The 22,571-nt window shown below is 48.8% G+C and overlaps 1 protein-coding gene across 7 annotated transcripts in view; it reads right to left on the reverse strand.

Annotated features, from left to right (window-relative positions):
* Positions 1-18,827: 18,827 nt before the first annotated feature.
* Positions 18,828-22,571, reverse strand: part of NFATC2 (nuclear factor of activated T cells 2) — a 175,140-nt gene continuing 171,396 nt past the window's right edge. For 5 of the 7 annotated variants that reach the window (XM_054467755.2, XM_063659604.1, XM_054467752.1 and 2 more), the window contains one exon: positions 18,828-21,690. In XM_054467755.2, the coding sequence (XP_054323730.1) occupies positions 21,635-21,690 (56 nt within the window). In that variant the 3' untranslated portion in view covers positions 18,828-21,634. The remainder of the gene's footprint in view (positions 21,691-22,571) is intronic. The other 2 variants (XM_063659603.1, XM_063659602.1) reach the window with 1 other exon arrangement.

Genomic DNA, 22,571 nt, shown 5'->3' on the forward strand with positions numbered 1-22,571 from the left:
CCGTGCCTTTCCTCATACAGTGCCCTCTCCCCTTTCTCTGCATGTCTACTTTCTGACTCTAGTGCCACTTTTTCCACAGTCTCCCTGGTCCCCCTCCCACCCACCATCAAGATGGCATCTCTCGCTCCTGGGAGCACCTACTGCACTTTGCTTTCATTCATTCATTTTTTTAAATTAATTAATTAATTAATTTGTTTATTTATTTTGAGATGGAGTCTCACTGTTGCTCAGGCTGGAGTGCAACGGCATGATCTCGGCTCACTGCAACCTCCACCTCCCTGGTTCAAGTGATTCTCCTGCCTCAGCCTCCCAAGTACCTGGGATTACAGGCATGCGTCACCACGCCCAGCTCATTTTTGTATTTTTAGTAGAGACGGGGTTTTGCCATGTTGGCCAGGCTGGTCTCAAACTCCCGACCTCAGGTGATCTGCCTGCCTCGGCCTCCCAAAATTCTGGGATTATAGGCGTGAGCCACCATGCCCAGCCTCATTCATTCATTTATGTGTTCATTCACTCAGCAAATATTAGAGTGCCTGCTCTGTGTCGTGGGGGTTGGAGGTGGGGGACTGAGGACACAGAAGTCAGCTCAAGGGACACAGCGGGAGCCCACGCAGAGTCCTCATCTTCAGGGGACTCAGAGTCCAGCAGTGGAGAGATGGGTTACATGATCACACAGCACATGTTAAGTTACAACTTCAGCAGGTTCTGAAAGGAGAAGTGCTGTGGGAGTGATGGGTAAGGCCAGAAGGGCTTCCCAGAGGAAGGGACAAGGGCTGAGCTCTGAGGGTGCATCTGAGTTATCCTAAAGGCACTGGAAGCACTGGACAACTCAGCTTTACTCCAGGAGGCAACGTGCTAATGTGTGCCCTTGGAAAGCATCACTGTCTCAAAGGGGCCGGAGGGGGCTGTTGTGGCCATCTGGTGAGAGAGGACAGGGACTGGACCACAGGATGGGATTGGAGTGTCACCCATAGATGTGGAGAGACATGAGGACAGTCCAGAGACTCAAAGGAGGCGTGGAAACCATGGCGTGTCCTTGCTTCAACTCCCCTCTGAGATGGAAGCTCTGGATGCCAGAGATGGTTTCCTTGCTGGGTGACCCAATTCAGCAGAAAAGAAGGGTGACCTAATGGTTAGGATTTGACTGCCCCAAATCGAGCCTCCAAGACTTCATTTCTCAGCTGTGTGACCTGTAAAATGATGACAGCAACAGCAGTACCACTTCATAGGCTTGTCCTGAGGTCTCAGTGAATGATCTCCGAGCCGCAGAGCACATGGTACCCACTCACTAAGCGAGAGCCAACATTCATGTAAAAGAGTATTTACATGTTAACAATGTCATTCACATGTCAGCATGTAACCGCCAGTGGGTTCATTTTGCCACTGCCCAGATAGAGCCAATGTATCAAGACGGAAATTGCAATAGAGAAAGAGTTTAATTCACGCAGAGCCGGCTGAGTGGGAGACCAGAGTTTCATTATCACTCAAATCAGTCTCCCTGAAAAATTCAGAGACTGGGGTTTTTAAAGGATAATTTGGTGGGCAGGGGGCCAGGGAGTGGGGAATGCTGACTGGTTGGGTTGGAGATGAAATCATCGGGGTCGAAGCTGTCCTTTTGCACTGAGTTGGTTCCTACGTGGAGGCCACGGGACTAGATGAGCCAGTTGATCAATCTGGGTGATCCCAGCTGAGTGCAGAGTCTGAAAAGTCCCTCAAACACCAATCTTAGATTTTATAATACCAGTGTTATAGGAGAAATTGGGAAGTTTAGGGATATTTTGGGCTCTGGCTGCGTGACTCCTGAACAGTTAACTTCTAATCTTGTGGCTCATTTGTTAGTTTTACAAAGGCAGTCTGGTCCCTAGGCAAGAAGAAGGTTTGTTTCGGGAATGGGCTGTTATCATCTTTGTTTCAAAGTTAAACTATAAACTAAGTTCCTCCCAAAGTTACCTATGCCCTGGAATGAACAAGGGCGGCTTGGAGGTGAGAAGCAAGATGGAGTCGGTTAGGTCAGATCTCTTTCACTGTCACAACTTTCTCATTGTTACAATTGTTGCAAAAGTGATTTCAATCAGAGCAGTGCCCCAAACATTTTTTTGTTAATAATTTGAAGGATGTTTATTTTCGAAAACAAAAAGGACATCAAGGTAGCCATCACGCAAAACTCCAAAGTGTCTTAGACTTCCTTACTCTTACTGTACAGCATTATGTTGGGTTTGAGTTAATTAGGGGGCATGGGGCATCCTGATCGCCTCAGGATTTGTGGCTTTAAAAGTCTCCGGAGAGGCCTGGCAGCAGTTCCCAGGGATGTGTGCCATTGTCTGGGACAGAGCAAGCCGCGTTCGTTGAGCTACAGCCTATGGTCCAGGGACCTGACTTGGCTGGAGGCTGGACGTGTCCTACTTCTCTTAACTCAGCAAATGGACAGAGGTCAGGGAAACGTTGACCTGGGATAGGGGCTGGAGGAGGTTTTAGGGAAGCCTGTGGAAGCCACTCTTGCAGGGGGTCCCGGGAGAGTCCCGGGAGAGCCCCAGGCCCTGGATCTGAGCATCCTCAGTGGGGCTTGGGGATCTGTACCTCTAGAGGGCAGTGGGGCTCCACCGAGAGTCCCTTCCAGTGTCTTCCCAGTGGCCAGGAAATGCTTCTCACCTTAGGACGGGCCTCCCTGCTCAGCCTAAAGGGAAATTTCTGCCTGCAGGTTGCCTTGGCTGGGTGCAGAGGATGGATCTTTCCACATCCAGTTGTTTTTGCGGGGGAAAGTTTATTAGGAAGGAAAGTATTTCGTATCGGTAGCATGTGAACGTTTCCAAGCACGGAAGCCCGACAGCTGTACCTACTTAGGGGGGACCTGGGGGCTCCGGGCCACACAGAGGCCATCTCCCACCAGCCCGGCCAGGGGGAAGTCAGATTTCTGGGGCTCATAATGTTCACATGGAGAAAACGTGCATTTCCACTGGAGTGTTCTTGGCCAGACTCAGGCTTTTAGATTCCCCAAAATAAATCTCCTCGACAGTTCACGCCTGCCTGCTCCTACTCCTAGTTCTTGCTTGGCAAACAGGGAAGTCCCTGGATGCATTTTGGTCCAGAGATCAGAGCCCCCAGAGATCAGAGCCTCACGGGCTGCACCCTCTAAGGGCCACAGAATCCCTGCTGGGGGCAAGGTTAGGGGGTGCAAGCATATCCACTTTGGGTGCACACAGACCTGGGTTCAAATCATCACTCTGCCACTGCACAGCTGCAGGGTCACCAGCTTGCGCCCTCTCTGAGCCTCCAGCTCATCTGAGAAATGAGGAGAGCCCTACCTTGCAGGGTGGCTGCAGAGCTCGGGGACAGAAATCCTGGAACCAGTATATATAGCACAACACCAGGCACATCACAGCCCCTGCCAGAAGCACCACCAGCCGCACCCTCCCTGCTGCTAATTTTTCCCGCAGCACCCGTTGCTGAACTCTTCTGTTCTTATGGTTTATACAGTCTATCCTTCCTGCTGGGACACAAGCTCCACTGCTGTGTCCAAAACACTCTGTTCTAGGCACAAGGTCTGCATCAAAAAATACCTGTTGGGTGCATAAATGAATGCTTTGGAGCTCGTATTACAGTTCTCTGGGCCTCAGTTTCCCCAGCTGTGCAATGCGGATGATGGCATTAGAAGTGTCAAAGATGGCTTTGGATAGATTGAGCAAATGTGCAAGAGCACCCAGCCCAGGCAGGCAACAGATGCAAATCCACCTTCCCAATCAGATCTCGAGGTTGTCTTGGGCTTTACAATGGAGTCAGGAGAATCGCCACCCTCTGGCCTCCAAGTGCAGCTCAGAGGGATGGGTCAGTGGCCAGCCATTGATACAGACTCACCCAACAAGGCCTGCAGGTTCTCTGCACAGGCGCCCTCATGTTGGATCCTCCCGGGGGCCAGGCAGGGAAGACTGAGGCCTGGAAAAACCCCAAGGCTCAGAGAGGTGGGGTCACTGGGCGAGGCTGTCTTAGCCGTTCCTCTGCATAAAGCAGCCGGGGGCTGTGAAACTCCAAGGTGAGAGGTGGCCCATGGGTGACAAATGGGGAAACTGAAGGCCAAAGAAGTGTGAGTGCACCGGGGAAGCAGGGTGTCTTAGTGGGAAGAATGTGGGCTCTGGGATCAAGGAGACCTGTCTTCCCGCCTGGCTCAGCCCCTCACCATGCAACCCCGGGGAAGCCACATCACCTCTCATTTCCTAATCAGTGAAATGGAGATAACAAGAGCCCTTGCTCTGCAGAGTGCTGGGAACGGCTCCTGCAGCGGCTGGCACACACTTGATAAGCAGTTAGGAAAGAGCAGATATTATTCTTTGTATGAGTTCTCTCTTGTTGCCATAACAAATTACCACAAACGTTAATGGCTTAAAGCAACACAAATTTAACATCTTACAGTTCCGGAGGGCAGAGGTCCTAAAATCAAAATATTGGCAGGGCTGCCTTCCTTCTGGAGGCTCTAGGGGAGATTCTGTTTCCTGCCTTTTCCAGCTCCTGGGGCCATCCATCTTCCTTGGATCATATCACTCTGATTTCTCTGTCCATCATTACATCTTCTCTGACCGTCCTGCCTCCATTCCATAGGGATCCTTGTGATTCCACTGGGTCTACCTGGATAATCCAGGATAATCTCCCTATCTCAGAGTTCTTAACATCATCACATCTGCAAAATCCCTCTTGCCTTATGAGGTAACATATTCATAGGTTCTAGGGATCAGGGCGGGGACCTCTTTGGGGCCATAATTCAGCCGACCACACTGTTCTTATGATGCCGCCCATTCTGGCCCTGCTCCACTGCTCCTCCAGCAGGCGCTGTCTATCTCTCTCTCTCTCTTGCTCTAGCCTTGACACCAAAGGAGTGATTTAGTTCTAATTTGGGGTTCTGGTTGGATGAATTGCAGGAGAAAGCTTGTGTCTCCTCAAATGTCCCCCATCGCCCCCGGATCATACAGGTTGTAGTCAAGGGACTTGTTAGAAGGCAGGCGGCAGCCAAGAATTCCAGAGAAAGCTGCTTGGGAAATGTCCCCATTCATTCATCAAATATCAGAGCACCTACCACATGCCTGGCACTTCTGGTCACTGTGGGCACAACTGTGGACTGGGCAGACTTGACTCTGCCCTCGAGGAACTGACCTTCTCGGGGGAAGACAGGTGGGAGAGTGAACCTATCATAGGCGCTCAACCCAAACAAGACCCCAGGTATTGCGAGGGAGGGTGGCGGAGAGGCCGTGGATGGCCTCTTTGAGGAGGTGGAACGTGACCCAAAGAGCCATTGCAGGGGATGGGGGAAGCGCGTTCCAGGCAGCGGGCTTGGCAAGTGCAAAGGCCCTGAGGCAGGAACATGTCTGGCTTCTTCAAGAAACAGCAAGATGGCAGCGTGGCTGGAGGGATGAGGTGGTCTGAGAGTAGCTGGGGGCCAGATCATAGCAGGAGCCTGGCTTTTATTCTGAGTGAGGCCAGGGCCTTTGGCGGGCTTTAGCAAAAGGTGCTATCGTCTGGCTCATATTGAAAAGGATCCCTCTGGCTTCTGTGAAGGTAACAGACAATAGCAGGCCAGAAACCAGGAATCCAGAAGGAGGCTACACAGGCAAAGGAGTAAATTGAGGAGAGTTTTAATGGATTATTCACAAAGGCACAGGAGAGAGGGGAAACGTAATGCAAGATGAATCCCCCAGAGCTGTCAGCATTGGGGCACCTCTGCCGCCCCAAGGCCCGAAGAGGTTAAGGAGGAGAGCAGTTTCTGGGACTGGGAGGGATGGCACCCCATGGCGAGGGCCACATGGAGAGACAGTGGCCTTTGTTGAGGGACATATCCAGCCCACGGCATGAACACCCAACCTTCCATCTCTTGCTGGCACCTCCTATTGAAGGAACCCTCTGAAAGCCAGAGGTGCCCCGGAGAGGCTGGGCATATGGTCTGCCTCCCAGGCCCAGAGAGCTGAGGGTGAATCTGGAGGGCAAATGGAAGACACTGGAACAAGCTCCCTGCCCAGGTCCCTGAACGCAGGGCAGCTGACACTGTAGCCTCTGTGCCTGCAGTCACCATGCTGTCTAGCTTTAGAACTTGGATCCTTGAAAAAAATATTAGGGCTGCTGCACCATGGCAGCCCTGTGCAGAACACACCAGGAGGGAGAGGGAGAGACACGGAAGATGTAGCCCTCCGCCCCCCCCGCCCTCCCCATTAGGCTGTTCTCCCATTGCTGTAAAGAAATACTTGAACCTGGGTAATTTACAAAGAAAAGAAGTTTAATTGGCTGATAGTTCCACAGGCTGTGCAGGAAGCATAGTGGCTTTTGCTTCTAGAGAGGCCTCAGGAAACTTACAATCATGGTGGAAGGCTAAGGGGAAGCCAGCACATCACATGGGCGGAGCAGCAGGAACAAGAGAAGGGTGGGGAAGTGCTACACGCTTTTCCACGACCAGATCTCATGAGAACTCACTATGACGAGAACAGCAACAGTGGATCCACCTCCACCATGATCCAATCACCTCCCACCAGGCCCCACCTCCAACACTGGGTATTACAATTTAATGTGAGATCTGGGCAGGGACACGGATCCAAGCCATATTATTTCCCCCAGCTCCATCTTTACAGAGGGGAGAGGGGCAGGAGGCATCGGAGGACGGGCCGGGGAGGGACTGAGGGGCAGGAGTGGCACTGAGTGGCTTGCAGCAGGTGAGGGGGTCACACCTGTAGTGGCTTTGTTCCGGGTGTAGGTAATGATGTGTTGTTCCTTTAAGACTTTTTCTTGGTAATAGATTGTGTGGTTACAGACTTCAAGCAGTACAAATGGATATGGAGCGAAAAGCCCCTCTCGTCCCCTCCCCCATGCCCTGGACTCTTTCAAAATGTCTTTCAGAAAAAGCACGTGTGTGTGTGTGTGTGTGTGTGTGTGTACAGTGTGCGTGTATGCAGTATGTATGTGTATGCAGATGTGTGTGTGTATACAGTGTGCATGTATGCAGTATGTGTGTGTATGCAGATGTGTGTGTGTATACGGTGTGCATGTATGCAGTATGTGTGTGTATGCAGATGTGTGTATATGGTGTGCGTGTATGCAGTATGTATGTGTATGCAGATGTGTGTGTATACAGTGTGCGTGTATGCAGTATGTATGTATATGCAGATGTGTGTGTGTATGCAGCATGTGTATATGCAGTATGTGTGTTTGCATTGTGGATGTGTGTGTATGCAGTATGTGTATGCAGTATGTGTGTATGCAGTGTGAATTTATGTCATTGTGTGTGTATGAGTTTATGTCATTGTGTGTGTGTGTGTGTGTGTGTGTGTGTGTGTGTGTGTGTATGTGTGGTCATCCCATACATGGGACGTACAGGTCTGCACTTTGCTTTTTCCCTTGCCAGCCACTGTTCCAGGCACTGGGGTGAAACACAGCAGTGAGCAAGACAAACTGTCCTTTTTTGTTTTGTTTTTGTACTTTTTGTAGAGATGAGGTCTCACTATGTTGCCCAGACTGGTCTCAAACTCCTGGGCTCAAGCAATCCACCTGCCTCGGTCTCCCAAAGTGCTGAGATTGCAGGCGTGAGCCATGGCGCCCGGCCAAGACAAACCATGTAGATAACAGTTTAGACAGAGGGAAGGCCCATGAGGAAGGATGAGGCCAGGAGACACAAAAGAGCAACAAAGGAGCTGACTCTAAACAGAACCTGAGGAAACAGGGGGTTTTCCTCACTGTACTGGGTTGAATCGTGGCCCCCTCAAAAGATGTGTTCTTGTGCTGGACCCCGGTACCTGTGAGTGTGGTTCTACTTGGAAGAAAGGCCTCTGCAGATGTCACCACGTGAAGGGTCTTGGCATGAAACCATCCTGGATTAACCAGGTGGGTCCTAAATCCAAAACCAAGTATCCTTATAAGAAGAGGAGCCCATGTGAAGATGGAGGCAGAGATTGGAGTGATGCAGCCACAGCCAGGGAACACCAGGAACCCCCAGAAGCTGGGAGGGGCCAGGAAGGGTCCTCCCCACGGCCTTCAGAGGCATCACGGCCCTGCAGCACTTGGTTTCAGAATTCTGGCCTCAAGAATTATGTGAGGATAAATTTCTGTCGTTCAAAGTCGCCCAGTTTATGGCAATTTGTTAGGTGACCATAGGAAATGAATGCACACACCTATTCTGTTCCAAAGCTGCGTTGGATCCCCCTACGGGCATCCGCCAGGCATCAGGTCACCAGGGCTGTGAGGATGGGTGTTCTGATTGTTTATATTTTTCTGCTACTTCAGTAGACCAGCCTGAGTATCTTTGTGTGTCTTTGGGTGCATCGGGAGTGTTTCTAGAGGATAGACTCCCAGGTGTTCCACTGCGGAATCATAGGGTCATTCATTGTTGATCAAGATCTTGGGTGGAGTCTGGGCACTGCGATTTTAGCATCGAGGAAGAGGGACCATTGGCTGAAGCCGGGGGAAGTAGGTAGCATGGGTGACCTGAAAACCAAGAGCAAGGGGACAGTTTGAAGAAGTGGAGAGAACACCTCAGAGCCAAATGCCACTGGGAAGTCCAGGAAGAGAAGAAATGAGAAGAGTCCATTTGATTCGATGACAAGGGAGGGCGCTGGTGGTTTGGCAGTGAGGTGCGTGCAGAAGTCCCAGCACAATGGCTGGGGAGTGAATGAGTGGGAGCAGGGGATGAGAGGCAGCAGCAACTCCTTCTAGACCCTTGGCTGGGAGGTGTGGGGAAAGCCAGGCTGGTGGCTGGAGGCAGATGTGGGTTCGATGGATGATTTTTTTTCTATTTTTATTTCTGGTTGATTTAGACAGGGGACACCCAGTATGTTTGAACCTTGATGGTTGGGAGCTGGGAGAGAGGGAGGGTGAAGATAAAGGAAAGGGATTAACCAGGGTGTCCATGTGGGCAGGGACGGCTCCTCTCAAATCCTCGGGGGACGGCGGGGAGGTGGTGGAGGTGGGATGGAGGGTGGGGCAGCTCTTCCTTACCGGATGAAGGGCCCAGCTGCGGGGACTCTGTGATGTGGAACCCTCTGATGGGGCCTGTGTGTGGCAGATGTGTGAGCACCAGCTCTGGGCAGCCCAGGGGTAGGCCAGGCCAGGTCACTTGTGGCTCTAAAAGCTACATGAAAGGGGTCATTACAGAGCTTTAAACCTAATTGTGATGGCGACCCACTGGAGCCTCAGAACCATCATCTGGCAGCTGCGTGGAGAATGGGCTGGGGAGGTATGGAAACCAGTTAGGGGGCGGACATGCTGGTCCATGTGGCCCGGTGGCTGCCACATGCCTGTTCCATGTGGAGTTTACCAGGCGCCCATCTGCTTCGTGGAGATGCTGGTGGAAATGCCTATTATAACACAGATACAGAAAATTCTGTGGTGTGTTTTGAGATAAAAATCACAAGCAGCCGGGCGCAATGACTTACGCCTGTAATTCTAGCACTTTGGGAGGCTGAGGTGGGCGGATCGCCTAAGACCAAGAGCTTGAGACCAGCCTGGACAACATAGGAAGATCTCCATCTCTATGAAAAATTAAAAAATTAGCCAGGTGCAGTGATGTGTGCCTGTGGTCCCAACTACTCGGGAGGCTGAGGCAGGAGGATCGCTTGAGCCCAGGAGGTCAAGGCTGTAGTGAGCCTTCATCGTCCCACTGGACTCCAGCCTGGGTGACAGAGTGAGGCCCTGTCTCAAAAAAACTCACAAGCTCTAGGAGACAAATTGGACTTGAATCTTGACCCTCCCCCAACCCCTGACAGACTATGTGGCCTCAGCCTGGTTACATGACCTCTCTGTATATGTTAGTTCTTCATTGCTCTGTAACAAATGACCTCAAAATATAGCAGCTTAAAACAACACATTTTCATTATCTGACAGCTCCCATGGGCCCGGAATCTGGGTTCAGCTTATCTGGGCCCCCAGGCTCAGGGTCTCTCCCAGGCTGCAGTCAGGAGTCAGTGGGGGCCACGGTCATCCCAAGGCTCTGCTGGGGCAGGATCCACTTCCAAGCAAGATCAGCAGTTGTGGGCAGGATTCAGTTCCTTGTGGGCTGGGACTGAAGGCCTCAGTTCCCCACTGTCTGTGACCAGGAGCTGCCCTGGGTTCTTTCCACGCAGACAGTGCAGCTGGCTTCATCAGAGGGAGCAAATGAGAAGACTCGGATAAAGAGAGCACCCGCAAGATGGAAGTCATTACCTCTTGTAATCTAAGAACAGAGTGACTAGGTCCAGCCCACACTCAAGGGTAGGGGATCACACAAGGGTGTGGCTACCAGGAGTCCAAGCTACTCGGAAGGCTGAGGTGGGAGGATTGCTTGAGCCCAAAAGACAGAGGTCACAGTGAGCTGTCATTGTTCCACTGCCCTCCAGCCTGGATGACAGAGTGAGACCCTGTCTCAAAAAAAATAAATAAATAAATAAATAAAAAAGCTAGTACCTAGTGATAATAAAAATCAGAGCAATTGTTGAAATACTGTTTTAAAATTCTCTGTAGATAGTGCAACCCCTGAGTGCCAGCACCAGGTGGATCATTCCTACCACCCCCTCCCCCCATCGGGATGCCACCAAGATGCAGCTGAAGGCCATTTACCAACAGATGCACTCAGGCCTTCAGAGATTGTGTTAGACATCTTAGTCCATTTGTGTTGCTACACAGGAATACCTCAGGCTGGCAATTTAGGAAGAGAAGAGGTTGATTTGGCTCATGGTTCTGATGGTTGGAAAATTCAAGATGGGGCATCTGCCTCTGGTGAGGGCCTCAAGCTGCTTCCGCTCATGGTGGAAGAGGCAGGGGACCTCATGTGTGCAGGTCACCTGGCGAGAGAGGAAGCGAGAGAGGGGAGGTGCCGGGCTCCTTTTAGCAGCCAGCTCTCATGGGAACAAATGAAGTGAAAAATCACTTACCCCCACCCCCCACCAGGGAGGGCATTCACCTACTCATGAGGGATCCACCCCATAACCCAAACGCCTCTGTTAAGCCCCACCTCCAACACTGGGGATGGAATTTCAACATGAGATATGGCGGCAGTTGTGAGGGGAGGACCATCAGATAAACCAAACTATAGCAGCATCTGTTTGGGTCCAAGTAGCCATGGAGAATACAGTGGGCCTGATTTTAGGATGGGAGCTTAGGCAGTGTCTCTGCTGACATCTGGAGCTATTACATCTAATGGAAGAGATGCCAGGTAGAAGCAACAGCTGGATGAAGGCCCTGAGATGTAGGCAGTGTGGCGTGTTTGAGGGTGAGAGATCAGGGGGCTGGAGCAGAGGGCAAGATGGGAGAGTACTGGGAGGTGAGGTAGGAAGGGAGGTGGGCAGTGGAAAGCTTTGGTGGCCATTTAAGGTCTTTGTCTTTCACACTGAGGGTCCTGAGCAGAGGAGGGACCTGATCTAAGATTAGCAGGATCACTCTGTGATGAGGACAGGCAGAAGGGGAAAGGCAGGGAGACCAGCCGAGAGATTACCACATCAGTCCTAGCAGGAGGTGGCGCTGAAACAAACACCAGACTCAGAAGAGTGCCAGGCTGAGATGGGGTCAGTTTCGGGATAAAATTGAAGGAGGGAACTGATGGGATTTCCTGACAGATGGGAGATGGGTGTCAGAGAAGGAAGAGGGCCAAGCATGGTGCTGGACTTCTAGCCTGAGTGACCGGGGTGACGGTGTCCCACGAAATGAAATAAATGCTGGGGTGGAACGGCGCTAGGGAGGAGAAATGCAAGAGTTCAGGTTGAAACATGATCAGCTCCAGGTCTCTTTGAGGCCTTTCTCCCTCCCTCTGCACCCTGCTGGGATGTCCGCTTCACGTGGATGGAGACTTTGCTTAGTCTGTGTTCTTCAGTGATGTGGTCCGTGAGCCTTGAATAATGTATTCATCCGTTTTTTGTTGCTTATAACAGAATACCTGAAACTGGGCATTTTGAAAGAGAATTTCTTTCTAGTTGTAGAGACTGAGAAGTCCTAGGCCGAGGGCCACATCTGGTGAGCGCCTTCTTGCTCACGGGGACTCTGCAGCATCCCCTGGTGGCACAGGACATCGCGTGGGGAGGGGCTGAGTGTGCTAATGTGCTGCTGTGCTCAGGTCTTTCTTCCTCTTCTTGTAAAGCCGCCAGTTTCCTTCTCATGATAACCCATTCACCCATTAATCCATGAATGGATTCATCCACTCACGAGGGTAGAGCCCTCAGGATCCACAGTCACCACTTAAAGGCATCACCTCTGAACACTGCCACATTGGCATGGCAGGCAGGATAAGGGCCCTGTAATGACGTCCATGTTCTAATGCCCATCACCTGTGGATGTGTTACCTTCTACAGCAAAAGAGACTTTGCAGGTGCTATTGCTAATCACCAGTGAGAAAGGAAGAGTACCCTGGGTTACCCAGGTTTGCCCCATGTAATCACAGGAGTCTTTAGAGGCAAAAGAAAGAGATGTGAGAGTTTGTTAGAGAAAGAGGCATGAGGCTGGGAGTGGAATCAGAGTGATGGGATGGCTGGTCCAGCAGATGAGGGCTGAGTGGTAAGGAATGCGGGCAGCCGTGTTTATTTCCAAAGAAGCTGGAAGGGATGAGGGAACCTTCTCCCCCAGAGCCCCCAGAAGAAGCGCAGCCCTCCTGACACCAGGATGTTAGCCCCGTGGGACCTACTTTGGACCTTGGACCTCCAGCACTGTGCGGTGATGCATTTGTGTTGCTTTACGCCACTAAGTTTGTGCTAATTGTTGCAGAGGCCGGCAAGGAGACAGGGCTCAGGAGCGGTGGGTTTCAGCTAGGACGAAAACACGCAGGCCCTGGGGGAGGGAAGACTGAGGATGTGGGGGTTTGTTTATGGTGGGCAGTGAGGTGCAGAGGGATGGGCAGCACCATTTCATGGGGCTTTGGGGCAGAAAGTGGGGTCTGAGCCTCATGGGGGTCAGAGTGAGACGCAGGGAATGAGATGAGAGTGACGTAAACAGGGATAAATGGCAAAAGAGACTCGTCCTGGAGGGGAGGCCGTGAGCCCTGGGAGATGGAAGTCACGGGACCTGGGACCCCCACTGCCCGACTCTCCGAGGAGCCCTGGACCTACTCTAGGCAGTGCTGGTCTTGGGAACCAGGGGGGTGTCCACAGGGCAGATTTTAGGAGAGCCTGCCCTTGCACCTTCAGATCCTGGAGCCCAGCTCAGGGGCCAAGGTCTGTGTCGAAGACCCCAGCAGCACACAGAGGGTGCCCTGGCTTATTTGCACCACGGGGAGGATAAATGAGAACGTGGGCTCCTGAACTGCACGGCTGCAGGTGTATCTGGGGAGGACCAGATGGAGAGGCGCCCAGCCGGAGCGCGTTAGCACCATCTAACATAGCAAGCTACAGGCGCTGGCTGCACCTCGCTCCGCTGCAAACAATCCATTATTCACCTTGTCAAACAGACTCCCCCGAGAAGCCGGTTTCAGATTTGGCTTGTAAACGGCAGCTGGCTGGCTGGCCCGTCTCTTACCTGTCCCCAAGGAGCTGTTGAGCCACAGCAGTGAGCATTTTACAAGCAGGAGGGCCACAGGTGACTGCAGGCTGCCAGAAAGCAGATAACTGGCCTGGCAGGCTCCAGGATTCTAGGGAATCATGGTCTTTATGGCTTTCTGTAGCAAAGGGAACTGGCTCTTTCTAGAAGACAGGCTGGAATACACTGCTGTGTAATTAGAGATGAATAAACCGAGCCATATGGGGCAGAAGGAAAGTCTCCCTTGAGTCAGTTGTTTGGTTTATAAAATGTGTTAAATATTAGGAAATGATTAATTTTCCATACATTCCAGATGAGCCCATTGTTCTCCATGTACAGGAAAAGGCACGTTTGCTCATTTAACACCCGGTTCCTGGGGGCCTACCATACCGCATGCCAGGGTGTAGAGAGACGGCATTGAGCAAATCAAGACAATCGTCGCCGCCATGGAATTTACAGGCGCAAGAGACAGCAAACATGCACACGGCCATCCAAACAGCGTTTTTGACACGCCAGGCTGAGTGCATGTGTGGGCGGGGCATGGGGTAGGTCCCACATAACAGCGGTCACTGGAGTCCTCTGAGGACAAGAATTTGATTGGAAAGTTGAAGAATGAGGAAGAGCCAGTCCATGAAACTCGGGGGTCAAAGCGTTTCAAGTTTTAGGAGGAGAGAAAGAGAGGTGGGGAATGGTGTGGTCTGGGCAAGGAACAGAAAAGAGGCCTGGAGGCTGGAGAACTTGCGGCCAAGGAAGATGGCTGAGCCTCTTGCCTGGAATTCGGATCATCCTGAATGCAAAGGGAAGCTGTGGAGGGCTTTAAACAGGGCTGTGATGGGATCTGAGGCTGCTTTAACCTCAATCTGGCTGCTGTGTGGACGGGGAGGTCGGGAGTACACCAGCGAAGGGCTGTTGTGTCATCCAGGTAGGAGATGAGGGTGTTCTGGTGAGCATGAGGCATAGAGGTGGGTTGATTTCAGAAGGGACCCAGCAGGACTTGCTGATGTGTGGGCAGTGGGGACAGTGAAGGATCCGGGGTATTCCTAGGGTTTTGACTAAGCGACTGTGTAGATGGTGTGGGCATAAACTGATGAGTAAGATGGGTGTGTGTTGGGAGAGGGAGGGAGGAAGAGGAGATTGGGAATCAGGAAATTTAGTGGCATGTTGAACTCAAAATGCCTCCTGGCTGTCGAAGAGAAGAAGGCACATTGAGGGGGAGGCCACACAGGAGTCTGGCACGTGTGTATGTGAAGGTGTAAATACAACCCTCTCCACGGTTGTCCTGTGAATACTTTTTTCTCATGGTATTAAGGGCAGAGGGTTCTGAATCAAATATCCTCTGACACTTTGCACAGCAGCAGAAACTTGGCAATATGTTTTCAAGGAGTTTTGTCAGTATTTCATAGAAGGATGAAGTGTCCCCATTTCAACAAAACATTTAGGGATCACTGATGTAAAAAGTATAGCCCCTGGAAATCAGAGTGAATTGTCACTGTACTTCCTGTCTCGAGTCCAGCGCAGTGTTTCAGAGCTTGAAGTTTTTAGTAAATCAGGGATTCCTAGAGGGCCTGGGACACGGCAGATGTACAGCAGGGGGTTTCGTTTCTTTGATAACTCCTCATCGGGCCATTTACAAAGCTCAACTTCTGAATTTTACCAGGAGGGCAGGGCAAGAGGTGGTTTACAGTGAGAAGCCCTTTTTGGTGAAAGTTTGGTCCGACCTCATCCATCTTTTTGTACCACAAAATGTCATGAGGTTTATAGCAAGTGTGTCCCCTATACCCCATCACAGCTACTGGGGATCCACAGACAAAAGAAATGACTTCACTTTCATTTCTTAAAGGTCCTTGTGGTTCTGTGCCTCTGTCCTCAGCATTATTTTATACTCAACCTGGTCCTACCAGGAACCCAGTTTCCTCCCAATGTATGAACATGAAGAGGCTGAGTAGGAGTCGGCATTTGTTTTCTCCTGTCATTCTTACCACTTCTTAAATTCCAACTTGGCATGAAACCACTGTTCTGTTTCTGCTCCTTTGTACGAAACTACACCGTGCTGTTGGATACAGCAAGGAACATGTTCAGATTTGCAAACTCCTGGCAAAGTGACCCCAAGATGCTCCAATACGAACTTCCTTGTTATCTCAGGTTTAGAAAATTGGATAAACTCAAGTTTCTGGCTCTAATGATCTATTTAGAAAAATTAAAATCCCATAGTCAGAGCTCGAAATGTTTTCTTCCAGATATTAGTCAAATGAGGTCTCAAGATGAGCTCAAGGCTCCACGATAAGCCTTAGGTGAATCTGAAATCTGTTTGTTAAATGATGGGACGGTGGCTTGATAGGTAATATTGATTAAGCATGCAGCACCTGTGAGGTAGGGACTAGAGTCCTCATTTTATATCTGGGGAAACTGAGACACAGGCCAAATTTGTGTTTATTAAGTGTGGCTTAAATATAAATGTACAACACAGACTTGTTTTTTTTGTTTTTTTCTTTTTTAAAAATGACTGTATAGTTTTAGCCTTGTCCTCTGCTTAAGTGATTTTGACTTTCGATTTAGGAGAAGTGGTGTAAGGTTTTCAGAAAGTGAGTTAAAGCAAAACAGTTGGCCGCAGCGGCAGCAATCATCTTAGTGGGGCACAGTTGCCTCTTAGGTGTAGCCCTGGGCAGATATTTTTTGTGGGGCTCCTGTCTGCATATGCAATTTGAGCCATTCCTAAATCAGCACCATTCTGGTGATCCAGTCTCACACCATCCCACAAAAATCACAATGAAAATACTGCACCAGCCATCAGGAGCAATCTGCTCACCAGGTTGCTCTTCTGGAAGCTGGCCTGGACCCTGTAGGTGCAGGTTCTAGAGCTCTTTGGGGCATCTGAAGGGGAGAAATGGGAGCCAGCTGGTCCCAGCCACCAGAGGGAGACTAACGCTATTTCAAGATAGGCACTTCCAGCAGCCAGGACCCATGCAGGTCCCTGTCTGAGCTTGGGACACCTGCCCATTTGGTAGTGCTGGTGCTGGTTACAGGCACTGGAATAGGGTGGCTAGAAAATTCCCAGGAAGACATTCCAAGAGCAGGGCTATGGTGGAGTGAAGCACAGGGCCTGGGGCAGGTATCCCATTCCATTTCCCTGGGGTTAAAGGGTGGGAGGAGGTTCGAATCACATTAAGACATTAAAAATAGCAGCTACTTCCAAACCTCTTAGGTGCTTTAGCTACAGGGTGGCAAAAGCTGTTTTAAGGAGGAACTTGGCTAGAAGGTTCTAGTACTTATGTTTGTGGGTTTGAAGGTATAAGGTGCATTTTTTTCTTTAACCTTGATATTTTGCAAGATGCTCAAATAAAAATGATGGCTTTTGCCTTCCAAGTGGCTGGAAAGCTGGTCTAAGGTGGGCATCATAAATCTCTTTTATGAATGCTACCTCAAAAGTAGTCTAGAGGCACAGATTACAGCAGAGCTGTGCTGGAGAGAATCAGACAAATTCAGGTTGACCATGTGGCTTTGTCACCTCCGACAAGTGGCTTCTGAGCCTGAGTCACAAGCAGAGTGGGACTGTACCTACCTCCTAGGGCTGAGACTACTTCCTAGGGCTGAGACGAGGAGTAAACGCACACACTTATGTGCACACACAAAATGTTCCTTGCTGAGGGAGCCCGAAATGTAAAGGGGATATTTGAGTAGCCTCTCTGGAAAAGAAAGATACACCAAAGTAGCTGTTGCTTCCAATTGTTTTATTGCTAAACTATCATGATACAAGCCATATAAAAATACTTTACATATAGGAAAAATAAACTACATTAAACTGGAGATTAAAAACATTTGCATAGGAATGTGATGTATTCAAACGCCTTTAACAGTCAGGATTTTCTAAACCTAAGCCTGCCAGCACCACCATGTTGGAGAGACCTCTGTTTGTTTGTTGGAGGATTGTCCTGGTTTTCTCTCCTCTGAGGGCTGTAGAGGCCATGGGGGCGAGTGAGGTTCTTTGACAAGATGTCCAGGATGCTAAGCTTGTCCCAACAGCCATAGCCTCGGTCTGCTCAGGCCAATCAGAATGCTGTGAGCACCTGCTCTAATGGAAACAACATCATTTGCATCCATTCCACTCAAAGGTTGAACTCAGCAGGGAGTTTATTCTAGTCAGCCAACAGCTGCATAAAAGTAGAATGTTAATAACCCTTTCACTTCCAGCTGCCAGGACCCTGATGGCTCAGGGAGCAACTCTCTGTTATCACCCACCAGAAAAGTTTGTTTTTAAACAGACTGAGTTAAACAGTGATGTTGGCTGTAAGTCAAGGCACTCACAAAAGCTGAGGGAAATGGATGTTTATGATCACAATTTTATAGGATGCTGCTTTTTCTTAAGCATTTAATTGGAATGCAGGAAAATACTTGCTATGCAATTGGCTGTTTTGGTTCCATGAAACGTAATGCCCTAGCCTCGAGCCTAGGAGACCAAAGGTTAAGATGCGCTGGGTCACCGAGCACCTTGCCTCTGGGAAACAAGTTCGGGAAAGGTTAGCCCAGCTTGTCAAGAACGTCACAACTCCATCCATGCCTCTTGTAAACTTGAAATGAAAACATTCTTTCAATTCTGAGCAATAGAAAGCACGTGGAAAGGTCTTTTTTTTTTTTTTTTTTTTGACATGATAAATTCAGCCTCACTGTAGTCCAGAGTGAGAATTAGAACATGCCAACTTCCAATCTGCCTAAATGTGACAGCCTCTGCCCAAGACTGGCTCACTGAGGCGTCTTGGCTACTGGATGTAAACAAAAAATGCAATATCTGTGCCTCCCAGTTCTTTGAAGGAATCAATTCATCCTTGGTTATGGCTATGCTGGAAAACTGTGGATGTCCTTTGGATAAAGCATACAGGAGTTATCTACCAGGATTTAGATTTGGTCCCCTCTGTAAATATTAGCCTGAACGTTGGGTTCTGTGAACATGAATTCTTTTCGAATTCCATTATAATGCAGGCAGGGTTTTGGTGTCAATTTTTTAAAATCAAAATCACCTACTAGATTACTTATTTTGGGGGGAGGATCTAGACGACACTCGATGATTCTCAGTGACCAGATCCAGGCTCAGGGCTGAAGTCAGCATAATTCTTGAGCAAGAAAAAGGTGGTTCCTTCTTCCACGAAGCCATGCCTTCTCCTGAGATGCCATCTTCTAGAGAGGTGACTAACAGGCTCTGAGTGGGGGTTTTATTATATGGGTTTTTGTTTCCTGGAATGAGTAACAAATGTTTCAAGAATACATCATTTCTCTTAAGAAAAAAAAAAATCAACCTATGTGTAAAAAGAGACACTTAAAAAGATTTCTGACCATTTATAAATATAAATCTAATTCCAACAGGGGTGTAATATTTTGAGGACAGGTAAAAAGCATAAAAATACAGGTAAGAAAATAAAATTTAATAACATACTAATCTGGATTGCTATACATATTATCAAGCAGCAGCATTTTTGTACAATACAGGAAGACTTGCAAACTTTGGAAATATACTACATTCAGCAACATGGTAGACCTGTCAGAGTGCTACATATTTACATTAACTTAGATGTAGCAGTGCAAACCTTCACTTAACTGAGATCCTTCTAACACACGTGCAACACACCCATCTTTACCATTTAGATACCCCTACTTTCTCATTCTCTTAGAGGATCTTATTGCCTCTTCCCATACTGGAAATATTTCATGAGCCATCCTTCCTGGCAAAATTTCCTCCTAGCATTTGTAACTGACAAAACTTCCTTGATAGCTGTCAGTTCCTAATACACTTTCTCTTGCCTGTTTATGTCTCAAATCTAATGCTTTTGTTTCTCTTTCCTTTGCGATTTGTTACAGTTGTTTATGAAAGTGCTTCCTATAATATCCAGCTAAGATGTCTTAGAAAAACAGAGGGGTTTGTGTGTGTATTACACACACACATGCGTACAGGAGGTTGAGCTACCAGGAGGCCCTTTTTGCTAACATAGTTAGAAAACTGATGGAAAATGCATTAGTCCTTTTTCACCCTGTGGACAAGGAAGCTGAGCTACTTTGCTACAATAGCAGGAAGGCACTTGGGTAAAACATTCAGATAACTGAGGAAAGCCCAAATTCCCTCATGTACAAAAAATGGCTCCTAGCCAGTCCTAGCCAGGTCAAGTGAGAACAAATCACTCACCACACACTCCTGGCTTTTCCCCAGTGAAGTCAATATTGCTGGAGAGAAAATTCTTTAGGTGAAGCTGCTAGTATAAGGAACTTATTTTGTTTGTGAGGAAGTTGCTAGTATAAGGAACTTATTTTGTTCGTGAGGAAGTATTTAGCATCCCAGAAGTTCTATGGTAGGGGTCAACCTCTTACTGGCATTCTGTTTATTTAAAAGAGAATTTTGCTAAACTCTTTGAGCTCAGGGTGGGTGAGGGAAAGGTCGTTCATTGTTAGGGAAAAATAAATGCTAGGTATTGACCGACAGGTTGCATACAAGTGCACAGGCCCGAATTTGAGCATTTTGTCTTCTATCTGGAGTGCCAAACACACCTGGCCCCACTCCCAGGCAGCTTTTACCTCTGGGTAACCTTGACGGGACAGCCAGGACTTACAAAGCCCACAGTGGGTACTGAGTGGCCATGACTTTCTTCTGAGGCCTTCTGCCTACAGACTGTACAGACTGGACTGAGGAAACACTCTAAGTACAGTCTGAGTGCTAAGAATATTTTCACTTTGTTGCGGATTATTGAGGAAACAACTGAATGGCTGAAAAATGAATCCCCCGCTTGTCCTGGGGTATCTGCAGTACATGCAAACAAACAGAAACACATCTGCCAAGAACTTCAAGGGTTTTGTTTGTAAAAATCACAAAAATCACACCCACAGAGGAAGACTAGGGGAGACTGTGGGTGCGCTCAGTGGAAACAGTTGGGAGGAAGGAAATCACATATAACATGCAACTGGTCTGAACAGAGCTCATTCAAAGTAAAGGATGCATTCGAGTAGATTTCTTCATGTTAGAATTCTAGTGCGGATAGGTCTTCAGGGGCAGAAGAGATCTTTAAATAGGTTCAGGTCAAATTAACCAGTGAAGCTGGGAAGCACATCCTGAGCTTGACTGTCCCACTTTGAATTTAGGTTAGAGGGAATTCAGCCCTTTTCCTCTATCTTGGTAGAAACCCACCTCCAGAAGCACTTGGGTTGTTTTCCTTAACAAAAATACCCGCACTTCTTTTCTTGGTTGCTTTAGCCCTTCTGCTATTCCTCAATTAAATGCACATGCTTGAGATTCTTCACTGCGTTACGGAAAAGCACTCTGGCTGCTAGGAAGAAAGCAAGCCGGAACCTTGCAAAGCATCCAGGTTGTACAGCTGCAGCAGACAGGTGCTTGCTCTCTGCAGCCTGGGTCAGCCCCCCAAGTCTATGGAAATTGTGTTAGCAGGACTGCGTGCTGCAGGGGTTAAAGAACAGCTCGCCAAGACAGCTCCAGTGCTAGGTGCCCTGGCCAGCCTTTTAAAGCAGAAAAAAAATAATAACAAACGCGTATACATGTCATAACTTAACGCCAAGAAGTCTTAACAGGTGATCTTGTCTGGGCAAGACAGTTTGGTTTTGGAATGAGAATTCAAAAATAAAGCTTTAGCTGTGGCCCAGTTGTGGCATGGACTGGGCGAGCTCTAAGGACTGACAGTTCAGTTTCTGTCTCTATCGAGGGTTTTGGGTTTCTTCAGCCTGTAAGCTGGGCGCTTGGGTCACGTTCCTTTGGTTGCTCTGAGAACTCCTTTCCTTCAAAAGGTACAGGAGCTGTATCTGCGACCTGGAAAAACGAACGCAAGGGCTGGGGTTTAATCACAGCGCCCACATCTTCTGTCCCCCACCCATCCCCCCAAGCTCCAGTCACTCTGTTCTCAGGCGAGTTCCAGTGTCCTGTCTCGTGCAGAATGTGCTTTTGGTCAGCAGGCGCTTAATATTTGGATGGAACACCATTAAGATCAACCAGGATGCTCTCTGGGATTTAAAACATAAACCGAAAAGAAGAGTTCTCTCTGGTGTTTAGAGGGAGGTGGCGAGCTCCTTAAGTGAGAGTCTGCTTAGTGCCCATGCATTGATCCGCGTGTGGACTCCGGGCTGGGAGATGAACATGAAAGGAGACAGAAGGTGAGGGGCTGTGGAGGGCTCCGAGGGGTCAGATACAGAAGGTGTCTTGCTATAATGGCTTCTTTTACGTCTGATTTCTGGCAGGAGGTCCTGAAAACTCCTTCCTGATAATTTCATTAACTACAAAAGAAAAGAGGAGGGGGGAGAGAGAGAGAATGGGGCGAGTGAGAGGGCACCGAAAACACGCATCAGGTTCACTTTCTAGAACCTCTAGCGGGCTATTGATTTTTGAGACAAGGTCTTGCTCTGTCACCCAGGCTGGAGTGCAATGGCATGATCATGGCTCCTAGCAGCCGCAGCCTCCCGAGTAGCTGGGACTACAGGTGCACGCCACCACACCTGGCTACATTTTTAAATTTTTAGTAGGGACAGGGTCTCACTCTGTTGCCCAGGCTGGTCTCAAACTCCTGAGCTCAGGCGATCCTCTCACCTGAGCCTCCCAAAATGTTGGGATTACAGGCATGAACCACTCTGCCCATCTCTATTTTTTTTTTAAATACTTTTTTTATTGTCCCTTGTGATGGTATATTTGACAATTTTTAATATAAGGAATGCTTTCCTATATCATATTTTCTTCAGGCAATATTTTGTGCTAAAGATCTGTTAGTGAAAATTGCTCAAATGGTAACTTTTTCAAATCTTTGTGGCAGAAATGGAAATCTTTGTGGCAAAAATGGATTTGAGCCATAGGGCATGTTTGAAGTAACTTTCTCCTCTTCTGCATTTGATGTCGTGCTTGAGGCTTTCTATTGTGTACCAAACTACTTCCACTATTTCCACATCTAGAAAATGCCTATTACATGATTAGGTCTGATAAAACATGGTTCTTTCTTGATCCATAAAACTTACGCTTCTCAAAAGAGGAACCCTTACAAAGAGAGCAAGTGAGGGCCCCCCAAAGACTGACTAGCCATCAACATAAACATAGTTTCCATTTCAGCACAACCAGGTGAAGGATCATGTGCCAGCTTGGGAAAGTTTGATCACCTCCCTCCCCAGAA

Source organism: Pongo pygmaeus, chromosome 21 (genome assembly GCF_028885625.2).
Source record: "Pongo pygmaeus isolate AG05252 chromosome 21, NHGRI_mPonPyg2-v2.0_pri, whole genome shotgun sequence".
NCBI classification, from domain to species: Eukaryota; Metazoa; Chordata; class Mammalia; order Primates; family Hominidae; genus Pongo; species Pongo pygmaeus.